At 35.7% G+C, this 18,155-nt stretch overlaps 1 protein-coding gene across 2 annotated transcripts in view; it reads right to left on the minus strand.

The window, feature by feature from the left end:
- The window catches only part of LOC102690478 (peroxisomal succinyl-coenzyme A thioesterase-like), a 56,172-nt gene that overhangs the window by 23,815 nt on the left and 14,202 nt on the right, over window positions 1-18,155 (minus strand). Inside the window, exon 10 of one of the 2 annotated variants that reach the window (XM_015352670.2) lies at window positions 15,752-16,855. The exons of the other annotated variant lie outside the window; for it this stretch is intronic. Within the exon in view, the coding sequence (XP_015208156.1) occupies window positions 16,740-16,855 (116 nt within the window). The 3' untranslated portion in view covers window positions 15,752-16,739. Of the gene's footprint in view, window positions 1-15,751; window positions 16,856-18,155 lie in introns of those variants that run through there. 2 annotated transcript variants of the gene reach the window in all.

The following is an 18,155-nucleotide window of genomic DNA, read 5'->3' on the forward strand; positions in this document are numbered from 1 at the left end:
TAATCACAGTAAAGTTCTCAGAATTCATTCACTAATTGCTGTTTGCAGGTACAGGTATTTGCAGGTACAGAAGTTCTCAATTTACACACTATTACATTGTATGGTTTTAGATTTATCTTGCTTCATAAAATATATATCATAGCTTAATAAATTAGTACTCATTATTTGTCACTTTAATACAGTATGCTTCAGCATGGCCAGCAACAACCAACCTGATGGAGTATTTAACAATATATTGACAAATGATTTCAAATCTTTGTTTCTGTGTTCTTCCTACTGTCCTTTTTTCCCATCATCTGCTGGGAACTGAAAATGTCTATAAAGAGTCTTTATCTTATTCTGTACCTTACCTTTATCCATCCATTTATTTCTAACTGCTTCTTCCAGTTCAAGATTCAGGGGACCTTATCTTTATATTGTATAAAATGAATAAACACCATTGACTACAGGCCGGAGAAATTTAACCTTGAGATGGGGTAGATTTATACCATTGCTATAGGGAAGCTATGTCCTTCATGGTTTTTTAAAAAGGAAACTTTCTCCAAATAAAAAACAATTAGTGTGGCATAGAGTGGCATCACTGGCTTTTCCCAGCTACCTCATACAACTGCTATGTGTGAGCATGCATTTTTTTAAGAGGATTGCAGCTGTCCGATATCATAGCCGCAACCATGGACAGCTGCATCTTCTCATATGGCGATTAAATGACCGCTTGTCATACCCTTCAACAATGGAAACTAGTATGTGAAAAAAATTCAAAAAAGAATGTCAATGAAAGTAAGAATGTGTTAAAAAAATATTGCCGGTCATTTAAAAAAAAATCTAAAACTTAACATTCAATGTACAAAACAATTAAATAAAACAATAGACAATTAATGTTCATCTGAAAACTTCAAAAATGATTTGTAATGTTACTTACAAGACTAAAATACAACTAATTTAAAAGGGTCACTGAGAGGAAAAGGAGTGTAGGCAGCTGTACAGTTCAGATGCGTCTGTTGGCAAATGACTCATGCATTTTCTACAATATTCATGACTCACCAATAACACCAATAACAGCAGTCTTCCCTTCACATGTCACCTGAAGTTGATAAAGATCAACAAACATTTGGTTTAAAACAGCTATTCTTACAACAGTGTATATGTCTTATATGACTAAACATGTGTAATTGTTTTTATAGGAAAGTTCAACCATCAGCCTCGGAGCTGACCCAAAATGCACCCCTCATTTCCTTTTATGGATCTTTAGTAATAAGTGTAAATAAGTGTAAAACATGCATCCACATCTGTAACAGGAGCCGGGAGCGAAGCGTAGTTAAAGATAGACTGACGAGGCAAGGCGCTCCGAGCCCCGGACTCAGCTGGGTCAGGACGCCGATATGAGGCCTATGCCCTCTAGCTGCGGACGTAGGGCGACTTGATACTAGGCAGGTCTCCTTCTTCCAATGCAGAGCCAGGAATAGCGAGAGCGACTGGCTTAAATAAAGTGGGACAAACAGAGGGCAGGTGCACATAATCAACAAAAATATGAAAGGGCCAGAGCGCATACATACAGTACCTGTCACTTTTACTTCACCTTGCTAAGCTGTATGCCTCATTAGAGTCGTTGCTGAAGACATATCTCGATATTAATAACATCAGAATATTCTTCAGGGAATAACAACAGTGTTGTTACTGTCCGTGGTGCTGTAAAAATATTATATGCATTAATTTAGTTTTACACCAACGTCTTGTGATCTTTGTTTTCAAGGGCAGCCTCCTTTCCTGATGTTTTTTAAGTCTTAATTTAAGTGGTTCTTCTACTGGGGCAAAAGTAGATAAATCATTATATCTTTTTTTCAGGTAAAATATGATTGTCTTGTCTATGGCTCTGAAGATGGTTGATAAGGTTAGTCTAAGAATGCCTAAGCATGTGTTTCTGTGAAACACCTGAGATGATATTGGAATTCTTTATGGATGACAGTGTTCATTAAGAGATACCTTCCAAGGTAAAGGAAAGGCTCAACATTCTCCAGAGTCTTCCTATTAATCTGTATTGCTAAAGCTGGGCATTGCTTGTTGAAAACTTGATGATACAGGACCTTCGTAATATGAATTTAAAGAGCCCATCCTATTGTGTCATGTGACTTGATAAAGCTGTCAATGAATATATAAAGATAAACTTCCCAGTGAGCACATACTACAGCATTATCAGAGTACTGGAGCTCAGTTAGGAGATCTTCGTTTTCTAAACACAGTTTACTGAGGCTTTACAGTTTAACATCCTTTCAGGACACTTAAAACTTTAGATTGTTGTAAGGAATACTTGGAACACTGTTTGTGCAATGAGCCAACACCTGCAAACCTTCTGTCTTACACTCAGAGTGGTCTGTGTGATGGAGTGTCTGAGCAGTATGAGAATCACTACTGGCAAATCAAAATGGAGCAGGTAGAATTATGTAATAAATTTCAGTGGTTATCTTTAGATCAGAAGACCCTCCACAGAGTTTCTTGCCTGATAGATTCAATTACTTTGGTAGGGTCTTAAAAGGTAATGATAAGAGGTAAATGTTATACTGTATGATCACATCAGTACCACTTGATAGAAGAAGACCACATTGAGATTCTGAGAGGAGCTCTTTAGCAAGTGTAAGGAGAGGGTTATACAGTGGTGGACAACAAGGCAATCATTATGACAATTCCTGTTGAGCTTTGAACATTTTCTTAGGTCATTTCCTGAGGCCATTTTCTTGCCAGATCCTCGAAATGATGATGTGGAGCTATGAAGCAAGTTCCATTCCCCAGGCTTAAAAAATTCAGCTTAGTTGTACTTCATCTGTCTGTCTGGTAGATTTCGTGGCCTCACTAAGTGTTGACAGAATTCTGAACATGACATAGTGTGAAATGAAGTTGATTTTGTTGTCATTGACAACAATCTTGAATGCTAAGATCTTGGAAAATCTCACTTTCTTTTTACAAGATCTCCTCCATATAAGGAATTGTTCCCTGGAAAAATGGACCATAAATGGCTTTGGTGACACGGTGAATATTGTGAATGTTGGTGAAGAAGGTGAAAAGACAGGAGGTGTGTTCTTCATGTAGTGGATCTGCCTTAGAACCTCTTGTGAGTCAGTCAACAGTTATAAACTATCTTACTGCTACAAAGTAAACTTTTTAATTAATTTTAATTAATATTGTTATTGTTGTTTCCTGATAGAAAATCCAAGTGTCTCATGAAAGTTGACAGTGAAATAAGGGTTGGATAAATAACTAAATTTTTGTTGAAGCACTGATAAAAGAAGTCTCCTAAATGGGTCCTTGAGTTCTTTTGCCTGTACTGCTTTAGCTGTAGTCTCTAGGGATGCAGTTTGATGACATGGCCGAGTGAATGAGTCAACGATTGAGTCAGAAGATGTCAGTTCTCGGTATGAGACAAGTAATGCAGATATTGTGATCCTGCCTATGAGCATTGACGCAATTCTCTTGCATAGAAAAAAAACAACTATATATTTTTTTAATTAATGGAAACAGAACAAAGACCATATTTCTCTCATTTTTTTCTGTCCCTTCTAACCTAACAGTGATCCTTATAAATCCCACCTGACTAATTGTCTCTACCACTTTCTCAGCAATACTGCAACCGTTACAATCACTTCAACATGCTAAGAGATTACTTGAAATGCATGCACAAAATCCCTTTTAAACAGTTCAGCAATTCATTGATTTTGGGTCAAAAGCTAACTAGTCAAAGTTAAAATGGCAGAACTGTTTAAAATATATTGTATTATAACAAGAAAGGACACCAGTCAGATTCACCATCTGTGTATAATATTGTATGAGAGGATCATTTTAACCTGCTTAAAGTATATTTGACATTTCTTATTTTTGCACATTTTTGCGTGATGGCTGAAAATATCTTCCAAGGATAATCACAATATATATAGGATATACAGGATTATATACAGGATATTAAGCATAAAATGGACTCAATATTACAAAAACATATTTTTTTGAGAATACCTACCCATTAAAAGACATTTATAATAAACAAATAAATCAAATAGTACAACAACAACTTAAATCTTGCTTCAAAGGTCCTTTTCACAGCAAAAGGCAGTTAATGTGTTGACTGAAGTGTTTCACTACTAAACTCAGGACCATCATAGAATCATCTATAGTATAATCTCCAGAGCAGTTTTTCAGAAGAGCTGTTCTATCACTGTAGGTGAGATGTTTGATAAGTTTCTGCTACATTGGGAGGTACAATATTTATGAATTAAACCTGTCACAGTCAGTTCAGCTTTCCACATTTTACAATCTATCCTATTGTACTTTGACTTTCATTGGAGTTATACTGAACTATACAAAAGTGTAAATGTATAAATTGTGTTGTAATTTAAAATTTGAGAGCATAAAGTACTGGATAATAATGATGATATTAATCATTGCTATTAAAATGTCATTTAAATATTATATTGATTATTGTGGTATAATTGAAACTGTATTGTTAAATGGGACATTTCTTGAAGGAATAAAAAGTTGTTTGAAGTGTCAGTTTCAATTATTTTAAGATTGAATAGAAAAATATAAAATCACAGATATTAATTGTTAGTAAACGCTGATTTTACCTCTCTTTTTGACTGGAAAATAAACGTTGGATTCTGCAAAACATAAGTATAGACTACCACCCACATACTCAATATCAAATATTAAGGCAATGCTTTAGATGTTTAACAATTAATACACTTTCTTATACTAAAAACAAAACCTGGGATGTAAACCCTGTTGTGTATACCTAATATTAACGAACTTTGGAAATAAAAAAAAACATACTTACACTTTTTATTTAGTCAGATAAAACAATAATTGAAAGGGGGACTTATGTAGGATAAGATACACCCCAGATGCACAACTTTCTGTAATGGCTTGAGGTGTTAGAATGTCAGGGGTTTAAATGTTATTTATTTTGAAACTTCTTGGGCAAGTATGTTTATTGGGCCCTGTTTATGTTTTACTTTTTTCTATAACTTGAGGGTTATCTGTATTTGCAGATGTGTTTTAGTGATCAGTTAAACATTTTATGTAATACAAATAGTTACCTACACCAGAGTGCAGCCTGAGATCTGCAAAAATAGACAATATCAGTAATTCATTATTTTGTAGGACTGTGTTTTGTTCTTCAAATAAAAACCAATAAATCAAATGGAAGGGAAAAGGCTGACATTGACAGACACTGAAAAAATTATATAGACCCAACAGAAGAACAATGAGAAAAGGAACAAGCAAATTGAAACATATTACAGTATGTCTCCGTTTTACAAACAGCTGCCTTCCTGTGTGAATTTGATTAACAAAAATTAATTAAATATTGATTATAGTGATGTGCCTCCATAATTTGTTATTTGAAAGACTGAATTCAAAACCATTTATTATTTACAGGTTGCTCAAAGTTTCTTATCCTAATATAGAAGCAAAAATCAAAGAATATTGTTGTTGTAGCTGTGTGTGGTCTAAAGATACTGTAGGTTTAATGTGTTCAGAAAGCCATGTTGCACTTTTCACAGTTTACTTTGGTTCTTATTTATTTTGTTTAGTATTAATAGTATAATAATAACTTAAGACCTCTACTGGAATCTAATCCACCCAGTGAAATATACTGTATGCACTCTAACTGCATTTTGCAGGAATGAGTGTTGTGTTCAGTACTAAGCAACACTTAGTATCCATATCAACCACAATAATCTTTTCCCAAGTGTTGTTTAAAAAAGAGGTTAGGTATATTTTAAATCCTGCTTGGTTCAAACAGATAACCAAATGACAGATTTCACCCCACATATAGTACTGTATGTATAGCTTTATGGCTGATCTCTAGGGGACATTCAATTTTTATGGTCAATTTCATGCTATAAACATAATCACACAGCATAATGTGACCCACAGCCTTATAACAATGTCTTAGAAAAACATGAAATTCTGAAGAAAGAATATTTTGTTGTTGTTCTATTCCCCAGGCAAGTATTAACCAATCAAAGACCATTTCAGTCCTGACATATGTTGGTGGGATTACATTATTAAAGGGGACTCAGAACTCACATATAAAATGCTGTATTAACAAAGGTCAACACAGGCATATAGAGAGAGTTAATTTTAATTTATGTGGCTTGCAATGTTTAAATAAGCTTATTAGTATTAAAAAAATAAATTACGCTAGACGATACTAGATATCTACGATACTAGAAGTGACAAAAAATGTAAGCTCACTATTATGCTGCTATGCTGAGAACTGTTATTAAGTCATTTATCAAATTGAATAAATATTGTTCAGTAAAGATTTTTTATACATTTCAACTTAATTTATCTTTTATTTGAGAGCTAGTTGGCTTGTTCTGCAATTTGTTTGCTTTGGGGATACAGTTGCAATGGTTAAGCAATCATCTTAATCAAGTTTACTGTGTATGTTTGTAAAGGGTAAAGATATTATCCAATGAATAGAAAAAAATCACAAATCTAGTGCTAGTTGTAAAATACATATGCTGTACCTATACATTTGGTTAGTTTATTTAGGTAAGAACTTCAAAATTCAAAATCTAAATTAATATTTTTACATCAGTTCAGAAAAAAACTTTTAAACCACTGAACATATCTAAAATTAGTTATTTATATTCATAGCTGAGAAAGCTCGGTGATAGCCTGATAATCAAGACCGAGAACAAAAAATAACAAGACAGAAAAGCAAGACAGATGTGACATCCATCATGAAACTGTACGGACTAGATACGGTTACAGAACTCTACTGTAAATGAAAACAAAAAGATGCCATTTTTTTGGTTATTTAAAAAACTTCACCTGATAGCTCATGCGTCCTGAAATGGATAGAAGTTGACAACATTCCACTTTTTACTCTTTTTTAAAGTAATCACATATGACTGTTAAACCATACTCAAAGCATGTGCTTTCTTTGTCCTCCAAAGTCTGGAAGTGGTTGTTCAAGCATTATACTGTGTGTTCAAGAGTTTCCTAGTTCCTCCACATACATACTTTAGTCCTACTGTTTAATCTATGAGCCACAAGTTCATCAACAAAAGTCACTTCAAAGAGTTAACAGACCTTTAACAGTGATCAGTGCTAAATTAAACACCACCACAAAGGATAGCCCTCTAATTCGTGCATTCTAGCACATCTGGAATGGATTACAATTCAGCTTTCTTTGCCCAGGCTTTTAAAAAAGGGCACTGTATACACTGGAACATATTTTGTGCTTCTGTTTTAAATGATGCAACAACCACTTTTATTGCTCGCAAAATGCTATATATTTAAAGTTTAAATCTGAACTCAGACATGGCCTTTCTTGATTTGTGAAAGAAAGCATTTACTTTTTGAAATAACAAGCCAGACATTTAATTGTTATTTCAAGAAGCAAATGCTTTCTTTCAAAGCAGAATGTCAGACCAGAAGGGTTTTTCTATACTGAACATAAAGAAAATCTAACTATATTTGGAAAATTATAAGGGATGGGATGGTGGCACAGTGGTTAGCATTGCTGCCTTGCAGCACATGGGCCCTGGATTCAATTAGACCTGGGGTGCTATCTGTGTGGAGTTTGGATGTTCTCCCTATGTTCACATACAGTAGATTTCCCCTGGGTGCTCCTGTTTTTTTCACAGTCCAAGGACATGGTAGATTAATTGGCTTCTGGGAAAATTGGCCCTGGCGTAAGTGTGTGTTTTTGTCTATGTGTCTACCCTGCGATGGACGGCATCCTGATCAGGGTGTATTCTGCCTTGCACCTGTTGCTACCTCACAACCCCATATTGGATACAGAGGTTATAAAATGAATGAATGGATGATTAATTTTACAACTTTAATATTTTTTCTAACACTCTCTTAAAATCTGGACTGAGACAATTAATGCTAAATCTGTTTGCTTTTCTGACGGTGCTACTGTTGACCAACTTGAATACATACACTTAGAAATAGACAGTGTACTGTAGGATAAATATGTAGAAGACTTTGAGACACTTTGGTAATGAAAAGCTCTAACACAACAAATTAATGTATGTCTTGCAATATTTGCTATTTTTCAATGATATTTGAACTCACTGCTTCATTTACATGACTGATCATATTTCTTCAAACCAATAATCTTAAAGTCTTTTAATACTTGTAGATGCTTTTTTTTTTCTTCGCAGCACATGGGTGAATTTTTTGTCTGCATCTGAATGTTAGCTTAATAACTCAACAAACCTATAAACAGCACACTGTACACCATTGTGCAACTTTCCAAGATCAACTATTTGCTGCTGCAGTTGTCAGTGAATTTAATATGCTTAATAGAAAGTTAATTTTAATTATAATATTCAAAGAACATTAATGTTTTCCTGCAAATGATAAAATGAATTCAACTATTTTCTTAGCTTTTCTTGTAGTTTTGGGATGAGATGCCCAGGGCTCCTTTAACTTCCAGAGAAAACAGAAGATTCTGTGATTTCCTGGTTGCATGCAGCCTGTCAGTGACAGGTATACCTCTTATTAATTTGGTACCAAATTTCTTGTACAGTGTAGGTTGAGTGTAGGTATAGTGGAGCTCATAGATTATCACAAGAAAGGACTGATCTGTGCGAAGTTTGGAGAAACCTACAGTATCTACACTTCCTTATTTTCCATTTCTGCACACAGGCACTATTGCTACGAATGGAAATATAAAGACACAAGTAACAGTATTAAATGTGGGAGATATATGAAAAAATAATCCCTAAAAAACTTTTAAAAGGCTTCTCTGACACAGGTAATGCAAACACTCCTGAGAATCAAGTGAGGTAACATACCTCCCTGTATCCAAAGCAATAAGTTTTAACAACTGAATTCTTTGGATGTTGACAGTTTAAAGCCCTGTTTAGAAATTTAAGTGCAAATGTTGTGGAAGAAATGTTCCATTATTTTCATGGAAAGACTTAGAAATCCATTATCCCACGCTGCATCAGAGGCATATTTGATCTAATTTTAACCCAGCTTTCCCTGATCTTCCCAAATAGTTACAACATCTGTGCTCCGCTGTACTGAAACATATTTGATCTTATAAATGTTTCAAAGGAACATTTCCATTTAAAGAAGAGTGTACTGTTTTTTTCCTACTTTTAAAACACTGTAATTTAATGAAATCTGTTTAACTTTAACAAAATGTTATTAGAAAGGTTGCAGATGTGACAGTCCAATATAATGTAGTCGGAAATGGCAGTGATATTCCCTGTTCATTTATGTCAGCAAAACATAACAAGGTTAACTTCCAGTGTAGTGGCCTTGAGAACAGGTGAAATCTTGAGCATTATCTAGAAAAGTCAACTTGGATTAATTTTCTTAACATGAGATTTATACATTTGTGCAGAAGTAGATTTATATTTAATGTTTTTGACAGCATCCCATACAACTTAGGGTCAACTGAACCATGGGTAAAATAAATAAATGATTTCTATTTAGCCTGTTACTGCATTCAGAACAATTTATTTTGTAGTAGTTTGATATTAAAAGCAAGAATTTACCAGGAAAAAATCAAATCTGCATACATTGGCATGGTGATTTCATAGTGATAGTACCACCATATCGTGTATCACATAAAAAGGAACTTGGCAGGCAAATTATCTTTTTTTTGCAATCTGATTTAGGTTTACTTGAGAAAGATTTTTTTGTGGCTGAGGGAAGTGCTTGCCATATATATGCCGCCCAGTTTAAAAATACAATTTCTCAATACAGAGTTTGGCATTTAGTGTAATTTCTTAATGCTAAGTAATGTGATTCAGGACAGCATTCATATCTGTGCCTAGAATAACATCAAAGAAAGCAAGGTCCAGCAGGAGCTTGAATAGGAGATTAAACAAATCAGAGTGTTGTATAGGAATAAACTGAAAAGGGCAAGTTTTTCATTTTTTCCCTGGAAATGAAATTTCAAATACACCAGTCTCCCTAGTTTATCAACCCTCACTCTATTAAATAATAAAAAAGAATCTTGTTGTCACGATCATCATCCCTCCTCTAGAGGGCGCTCCAACCCTTTTGTATTTTAGTTTCATTATTATGTTCACCTGCCCCTTGTTCCCCGTTTATTATTTAAACCTCGAGCCTCTGAAGCTCAGGGCTCTGCATTGGAAGACGGACGCCCGGAGGCCTGCCTAGCACCAAGTCGCCCCACATCCGCGGCTTGATCTAGGCTTCTGAACGGTGTCCTGACCAGCTGAGTCCAGGGCTCGCAACACCTGGCCTCCACACTCTATGTTTAACTTTTACGTTTCTGGTTCCATGCCCATTCCTTGTTTTTATTCTTGTTGTCGTGTCGGATGAACTTCCCAGTTTTGGATATTCGACTGTGCCCTGGTTTTCCTATTTGGACTGCTTTGGACTCGTTCGCCTGCACCGTGCCCCCTGAGCACCAGATCACAGCCGTCAAGCCCCCCTGTCTGTCATCCCGTCCTGATCCTGCCGTCTTTCCCCCGGTGTCCTACTCCAGCTACTTCCAGATTATACAGTCTGCACAGGGTCCTAAACTACGCACTTCGAGGGTTTCAGGCTCCCGTTACATGACTCCTATAGTATATCTAAATCTATAATTTCTCCTTTGCACCCAATCTAAAAAGCTAGCATGCTTTGCGGGAAACCATTGCAAAATACAGTAGGAATGAATGCCAGAATAACAGAGATGCTGTCCTCAACCTTAGTCTTTCACAGAATACCACTATCTTCAATCATTCCCAAATAATACCAGGAACAAGGATCCTTCCCCCAGCCCCCACCACCCAAGAAAAACACACACATAAACCCCAAATATGAGACCCTCTCCATACAGTATATTTCAGCCCTTCTCCTGGTTGAGTACGTGACATTAGCATTGACTTGACTCAAAGTCTGAACACTAATGCCCAAAGAGCGGGGTCAGCCAAGGCTTATCTTACTGACATACACAAGCCCCTTAAAAGAGAAAGATTAACATTTTTCCTTTTTCCTCTTCAATCTAAGCTGGTGGGCAATTGCTTCAGACCTGATGAACTCCTGTGTGCTAAAATTACTAGAAGCTGTGGCCAGAAGGAGGAGACATTAAACACCAAATAAAAAGGAGACTGGACAACACCCTATCTCAGTAATAACCTCACTCCTAAAAAAATGTCTCTTTAGGCTGTCACTATAGAGTAATATACATAAAACATAACACAGTACATAAAAATGTAATCGAGCTCAACTGAGTTAACAGGGCACGACTGCCTACCCTCTCTCATAAAGGAGTCATTGACATAAACCCTATGGACCCTTTCCACAAAGATGCTTCATTGTGCTAGATTTGGACACCACATGGGGGTTGTTTTTTACAGCAGTCTGACAGGATCATTATGTTTTGTTCCCTTTGACAAGTCTATAATGCAAATATTATTTCATTGTAAACGATCTTCCAGTTCAATTACAGTACCTTCCATTTTAAACTTTCCTGCTTCTCTTAGTGAACATTTAGTCTCTTTTTTGTTCCTATTGTTCATTCAAGAGTGTTTAGAGACCAGTTCACAAGCAATAACAACACACAAGAATTAAGTGTTTAGAACATTTATTGAGTGCTTAGGCGCAGAAGGATTTGACTTAACCCACCTGGTCAGGGGCCAACCCTTTGACTTTCAGATGAAAACAACCAAGCTAGACCCAATACCACTAGAACTGAAGAAAAAAGTATAGAGAAGCTGAGAAAAATTAATTCTGGGACAAATGGTCTGAACTGTTGAACTCCTTCGGGCAATTAAAAGAAAGCTGGAGAAATGCTTGCTTAAGGACATTTGTATTTGTTTTCATATATAGGAGCATAGGCCTCTGATAACCAGCATCTCAGTTTTTTTAATAATAAAAAAATCTTATAGAAATAGAAAGCCTTGACATTCAGCTGAGGAGGCTGTGCCCATCTGGTATGAAGGGTCAGTGAATTGTTCAGAGGCAAATCTGAACTTTGTAAGAATGCCATGGAGATGAAAGAGAAACAAGTTATGAGACACTGTGTGAGCTTTCTCATTAATGAAAAGAGGATCAGCAGGAGACAGTCTTTGAGAGAAACACTACACTTAACTTCAGTATGGGTTCATAGGGACTGATGTAGGAACGTATTTTGAAATAATATACATAGATGCCAGAATTAACCTGTGTTTTCTGATATATGCAAATGAGCATTGGTGAGAAGAATTATTGAAAGATGAAGCATTGAATTCAGAGCATCACAAGAAGCCAAAAAAGGGTGATAGGAAGAAAGATTTGAGAGTGTCACCCTGCCAATTAACTAGATATAATAATATATATAGTGTACCAATTACAGTGGATATATATTTATTTTGTATGGGCATCACAGAGAACAGGAGTCCTTTGAAGAGCAGAATGATTTGTGGATGAAATTCAGAAATTTCTGGATCCGAGAAAGTGTCATCAAGGACAACAGGAGCTGAAATCCATGGCCAAAATCATAGAATGCTTTGGAACTGAGCTGGATGGGATGTCCAGCACTGAAGTAGAACAATAGATGGAAACAAAAGCAGAAGTCAGATTATAAACTGGGGATGTACTGTAATTTGGATAGATATGGGGCCTGAAGCTCAGTTTGTTGATAATTTGGTGGATTTGTAGGGTGGGGGATAGATGGAGGAGGGTACCAAGTTATGTTGAATACCAGGAGGCAGAGAGGACAGAGGATCATAAGACACCTGCTGGCTGTCCTGGGGGTAAATCACTAGACAAACTAGGACGAAGAGAAGGACAAAACGGAGGAAACAAGAAGTGATGATTTTGAGCTGTATAGGATGGTGGAGACAGTGGTAAAAGAAAGAACGGAAATTCAATTCAGTAACATTGGAGAACATGGAAAACCTGGAAAGACTTAATGGATTGGGGTCTTAGAAATGGGGGAGATCAAATAGAGCCAGTAGGACCAGCTCTCAAATAAATAGAGAAAATAGAAGTTTACTGTAGATGAGGAAAAGAAAACACAGGCATAGGCATCCAGAATAGATTGAAAAGGTCCAGTCAAAAGATATGCAAAAGATACATGCAAAGGTGAAAATGCTTACAACTTATGTTTAACTTGTAGAATGACTACAAGTTAGGGCTGTTAAGGTGAAAGTGAGCTTGGCTGCTGTCATCCCTCCTGAGCATTTGAAACTCCGTTTACTGAATATCTGAGACCTGACCATTCAAATCTCCAGCCATTGCAGCAATCTGAGACCTTGCCATTTCCATCTCAGTTTTCACAATCTGGACCACCTGTTCCATTCTGAGCTCTACTAGATCAACCATATTAGCCAGTTGAGGATAAAGAAACTCTCCATCTTCTAGCTGGGAAAAAAACAGGAGAGGAGTCTAACATCTTCCAAATCCCCCCAAACTCAGACACACTAATGGCTCTAATCAAACAAAAGTCTGGTGTGGTGGGACAAAGTCCTAGCACACTGGCTACATGATTTTGTCCACAGTACCTTTTCTAAGAAACTATGTTCATTTCAACCTCATTTGTAAATACAATGTAATTACAATATATACTCTTTTTCCAACTCATACCTTCATACCTTTGTGTACAACACAAATTAAATTTATATTTACACATTAAATACACATCTGCACATTCATGTTTATAACTGTGTGTGTGCTCTGAGATGAAGACTCTGCAGTGTCTGCCTGTAACCCTGTATTGGAAAATGAATGGATAAATTAAATAAAAGCGATATTTAATGTAGAAGTGAAACTAAGGCAAACTAGCAGATCACAGCTATACAACAAGATTTAATAGCAGGATGTGTTTCTAGGGTATAGCATAATCATGTAAGTGCACATATGTAATTCATTAAGAAATGTGCTCAGGTTTTGTACTATGGACAGTTATTTTCAGAAACAAACTACGGTATGACTGTTATATGTTGCTTCAGGTTAATTGGAGAATTCAAAACCAATCACACTTGAAGACCTTTGTGCAAAGTAACTTTGAAAGAAGTAGAAATACAAATAGATTGGCTAGAGTTTATTTGCCTGTAAAAACAAAAGCCAGATGAATAAATCCGGATTCTACCCAATCAACCAAAGAGGTATTTCTGAATTAGTCTACTAATTCTATTCTAGTCTACAAATTCTGTTCATTATATGTGTGTGAGTGTGGTGTGCTTTACCACTCATTCAAAGACTAATACTGTATATATCACAATTGCTGACTTGAAACCATTGAAGCTTGCTCAATAAATTTTCAGGTTTATGGATTTTCATCTTAAAATATTTGAGGATATTTTCTTCTATTTAAAAAAAAACTGCCAAATGGGACTATTTATCAGGGAGTTCTGTGGCTGCTACTTTTTATGTTTTACATATGTACAGTACTATACTCTAGGTACTTTTAAGCTTTGAATAAGTTCCAATCATGAATGAAAGGAGACTGGAAGTCATACTGTGTGTTTTGTTATAACAAAATGCATATGTGACTGATGTCTGGGACGGAAAATCTTCCAGGTTTTTACCATGACTTTTGTACTTCATACTAGTGGCAACTTTTTTAAATGTCCAAACCCAATGCGCCTGTTATGAGAGGCTAACTGAAATAACAACAATTTCCAGCATTTATGCCAAAGCACTGCAAATAGAAGCGAATCACCACAGATTACAGTTGTCAAGAAAAATAATTTCCCCTACAGTTTTAACAAGCGCAGATAGAGATCTTTAATCCCTTAACAACATCAAAACAGCACACAGAATGAAAACAAAATCTTAGTGCACTATAATAGTGGGGACAAAAGATATTATTAGTTAATTAGACGTTACAGAGATATTAACTTTAGAGTAAAAGGAGGTGAAACACATAATGTACACAAAGCATACATATAGTGGGATTTGTTTCAGATTGATGCACCTTTTCATAAACACTAAATGCTTCTTATATCTCTTTTGTACCCATTCAATGTACTAAATTATTTCTAACACAGACAACAAAAGAGAAAAACAAGCTCCACAGAACAGTTTTACTATGCCTACTTTCTAAAAAATGTTAAATGTAAAATGAAACTGTTTTTTAGAAGTCCCAAGAGAAATAAAACTGCAGGATTGCAAGGATTCTTTTAATTTCACTAGACCTCCCTTGTTGTAGATCTACAAATCCTGAACCTCTAGAATTGCAAGCAGTTTTGGGTGCACCTATGTGCCATAATGAAAATTATAGTTCTATGAAACATTCAGCCAACATTTTTTCACCTCCTTTCCTGGTTTTTATGATGATATGTGCTTTAGATTTAAGCATTTGACATATTCTAATGCTGTCCATATTAATGTTATCAAAAGTTTTTTTTATCTAATTCCCAAGAAAGTTACTTAATATTTTTGTTTAGAGAATTACTCATAGTGCTGCTTATAGTTGCTATTTTGCAAATTAACTGCCTGCACACTGTTATAATATATTATTAAAACGGCATATTAATACAAAATGCCAGGGATCCAAATGTGCAATATAATGATGTATAACTAATACTGCCTGTTTGCTAGAAATGGTACCAAAAGCCTCTTTAGACTTCAGAAATAGAAAACAATTTCACAAAAATAATAAATTCCCAACATTTGTACTGACAAATATGAATGTAATACACTTCCCATAAATCCTCTGAGTGACTTCCTGAAATGTGTCTATGTCATGAGTCCCTAAGCTGCCAGTCAGTGGCAGATCTCATCCAGCCCTGGTTGCTTCACCAGTAGTGGTCTCTGGTGACAGGCGGATGCAGAGAATTAACACACAGAATACATTATTTAAAGGTTTATTTTCTGAAAAATACTAGGGCAGGGTTTCCAGACATTTTTTCAGCATGGCACAGGACACGAGTACAGCAGTTGGTAGTGGGGAAATTACTAACATCACATTCTCCCATTTAAAAACATTTAACATAACTACTGTATAACTCACTAAAACATGACAAACATTAGCAACTTGTTGATAGAACACATTTATCTAACACAGTTCAGTATTTGTATCTGACCCCCCACAGCCTCCTATGTACACTCTTTACACCTTTTTAGCAAATATGAACTTAAAGCTTAACCAATGAAACAGTGACATTGCTAAACAGAAAACTATTGATACTGTATCCCTAATACCATACCTCATGTTGCATACAAATATATTAGTCGTAGTGCTCAATCAAGGTATCTCCAAATGTGTACAGCAGAGCTCATGTGGTAAAGTAAATGTTAAATGGCAAAGAATGTTACGAAGAAACCACTGTACACCCAGAATACACATGCTTTTGTCCTATGGCCCCTAACCACTCAATGGCCCCTGTTTTTAACTTGTTTCAAAACTTTTGATTGTCAGTAACATTTATGTATAAGTGATTAGTGAACACTTATGTTCATAAGGGTAGGCAAGACATGCTGTACGCTGACTCTGACAGGAAAATTTACATTTTTAAAATATATCAGCAGTCCATGAAACATTTTCATCTGAGTGGTACTAAAACACAAGCCACATGGGAGCTTTCTCCATTGCCAAGCATTATGGAGAGCATGAGGAAAGCACAGCCAAAGCTAATACCTCTATGGCAGGAGCTGAGCTTTGCTGCGATGCAAACCAATGAATTGGGCTCGTAGGATGATCTGAGCGGAGTAAACAACATGATAAGAGACCTCTAAAGAATGAGCCTGGAGAGGAACACTCAATCGGAGAGCTATTATCATTATCAAAAACAGCACTCTCCATTTGTCATGCTTTTCATCATGTTGCTGGTGGCATTTTAAAATATCCAGCAAAAACCCATGGTCTGTCGGGCTGATTTTCTGAAGGAAGGTGGGATCCTACATTCAGCTCTGCTCCAGGACCTTAGACCGCTAATACTAGCCTTTGATCTCCCTGATGGAATGGAAAAATCAGGAACTATTAAGAATACATAGTAATACAAATTGTTTTCTGACATTCAAACACACTGCATTATTTTATCGAAAACAAAGTTATGAAAGGCAATGATACAAGTGTATTTCTGTGTGCACTTCAGTCCAGACAACTTGTTTGTTCAAGAAAGCTCATGTGTGCAGCAAATCCTTGTGAAAAAGGTTGACACAAATAATACATATATTCCCCCTGGTGGCTGAAAAGTGTAAACACAACTGTAAAAATCCTTAAATGTTTTTTTTTAAATGAGGACTGTGCTGAAGGATTTCTGTAATGGGAATATAGCAAAATATATTCAATGCTTTCCATTAACCCACAAAAAAGAAAAAAAAACATGAGCTCCTTGTGCTTGTTTTAGTTAATTTTATGTAAATGTAAATAATAACAGGTTGTGAATAGTTAATTTGATGTAACATATTATTAGCATAAAACACTTGCTATTAACAAAGAAAATATGAGCAAATTACTTTCTTTAACATAACTTATAAAATAACAAGCCTAAAATTTTCAATTGCTCATAATTACAAACCTTTTTCTGTAAAACAAAAACTGCTGTACTACTAATACAATTCTTCCTCTTCTTCTTATTATTATTATTCTTTACACTTATATACAGTAGCACTTTTCTTGACACTCAACTCAGAGCATTTTACAGGTAATGGGGACTCAGCTCCACCAAAACCCTTGTGTAGCCCCATCTGGATGATGCAATAGGTGCCAAAGTGCTCACAGTACGCTCAGAAATGGAGAATAAAGTCAATTCACAGTAGTGTCCTTCCTTCTTTTTATAACTACTGCTGTTGGAAGAAACTGGGACAAGAACGTTGTGCAGTGGTATAAGAAGAAATCTGTGTTTTTATAATAGTCAGGTGTTGTCAATGTACAGTAATTTCCATTTCAACTTAAAACTCATACCTTAAATCAAGCATCTCTCAAACCTTTTCATCATTTTCTGAAGTGGTAGACTGTTTGAACTTGCATAACCCATGGCAATACATGTGAAAGTGACTTTTATGAGAAACAGCTGAAAATCAAACAACAGCTAACCTCTTAAATATGTGGCTACTATTCTCAAATAAAGGTTTGTTCTGTTGTCGTACTTCACCTTCACAATTATGTCCTGTTCTACTTTCTGTCTAAGTTTAGGAGGTTTCAGAATTACACTGATACAATTCTTTGCTTTTTTATTTGTAACATCACGAAGGAATGTTTCAAATATTAAGAAAAAACTATAGCTTCACTTTAAGATTTTTTATAAAAA

This window comes from Lepisosteus oculatus, chromosome 7, assembly GCF_040954835.1.
Source record: "Lepisosteus oculatus isolate fLepOcu1 chromosome 7, fLepOcu1.hap2, whole genome shotgun sequence".
In the NCBI taxonomy this organism is placed as follows: domain Eukaryota; kingdom Metazoa; phylum Chordata; class Actinopteri; order Semionotiformes; family Lepisosteidae; genus Lepisosteus; species Lepisosteus oculatus.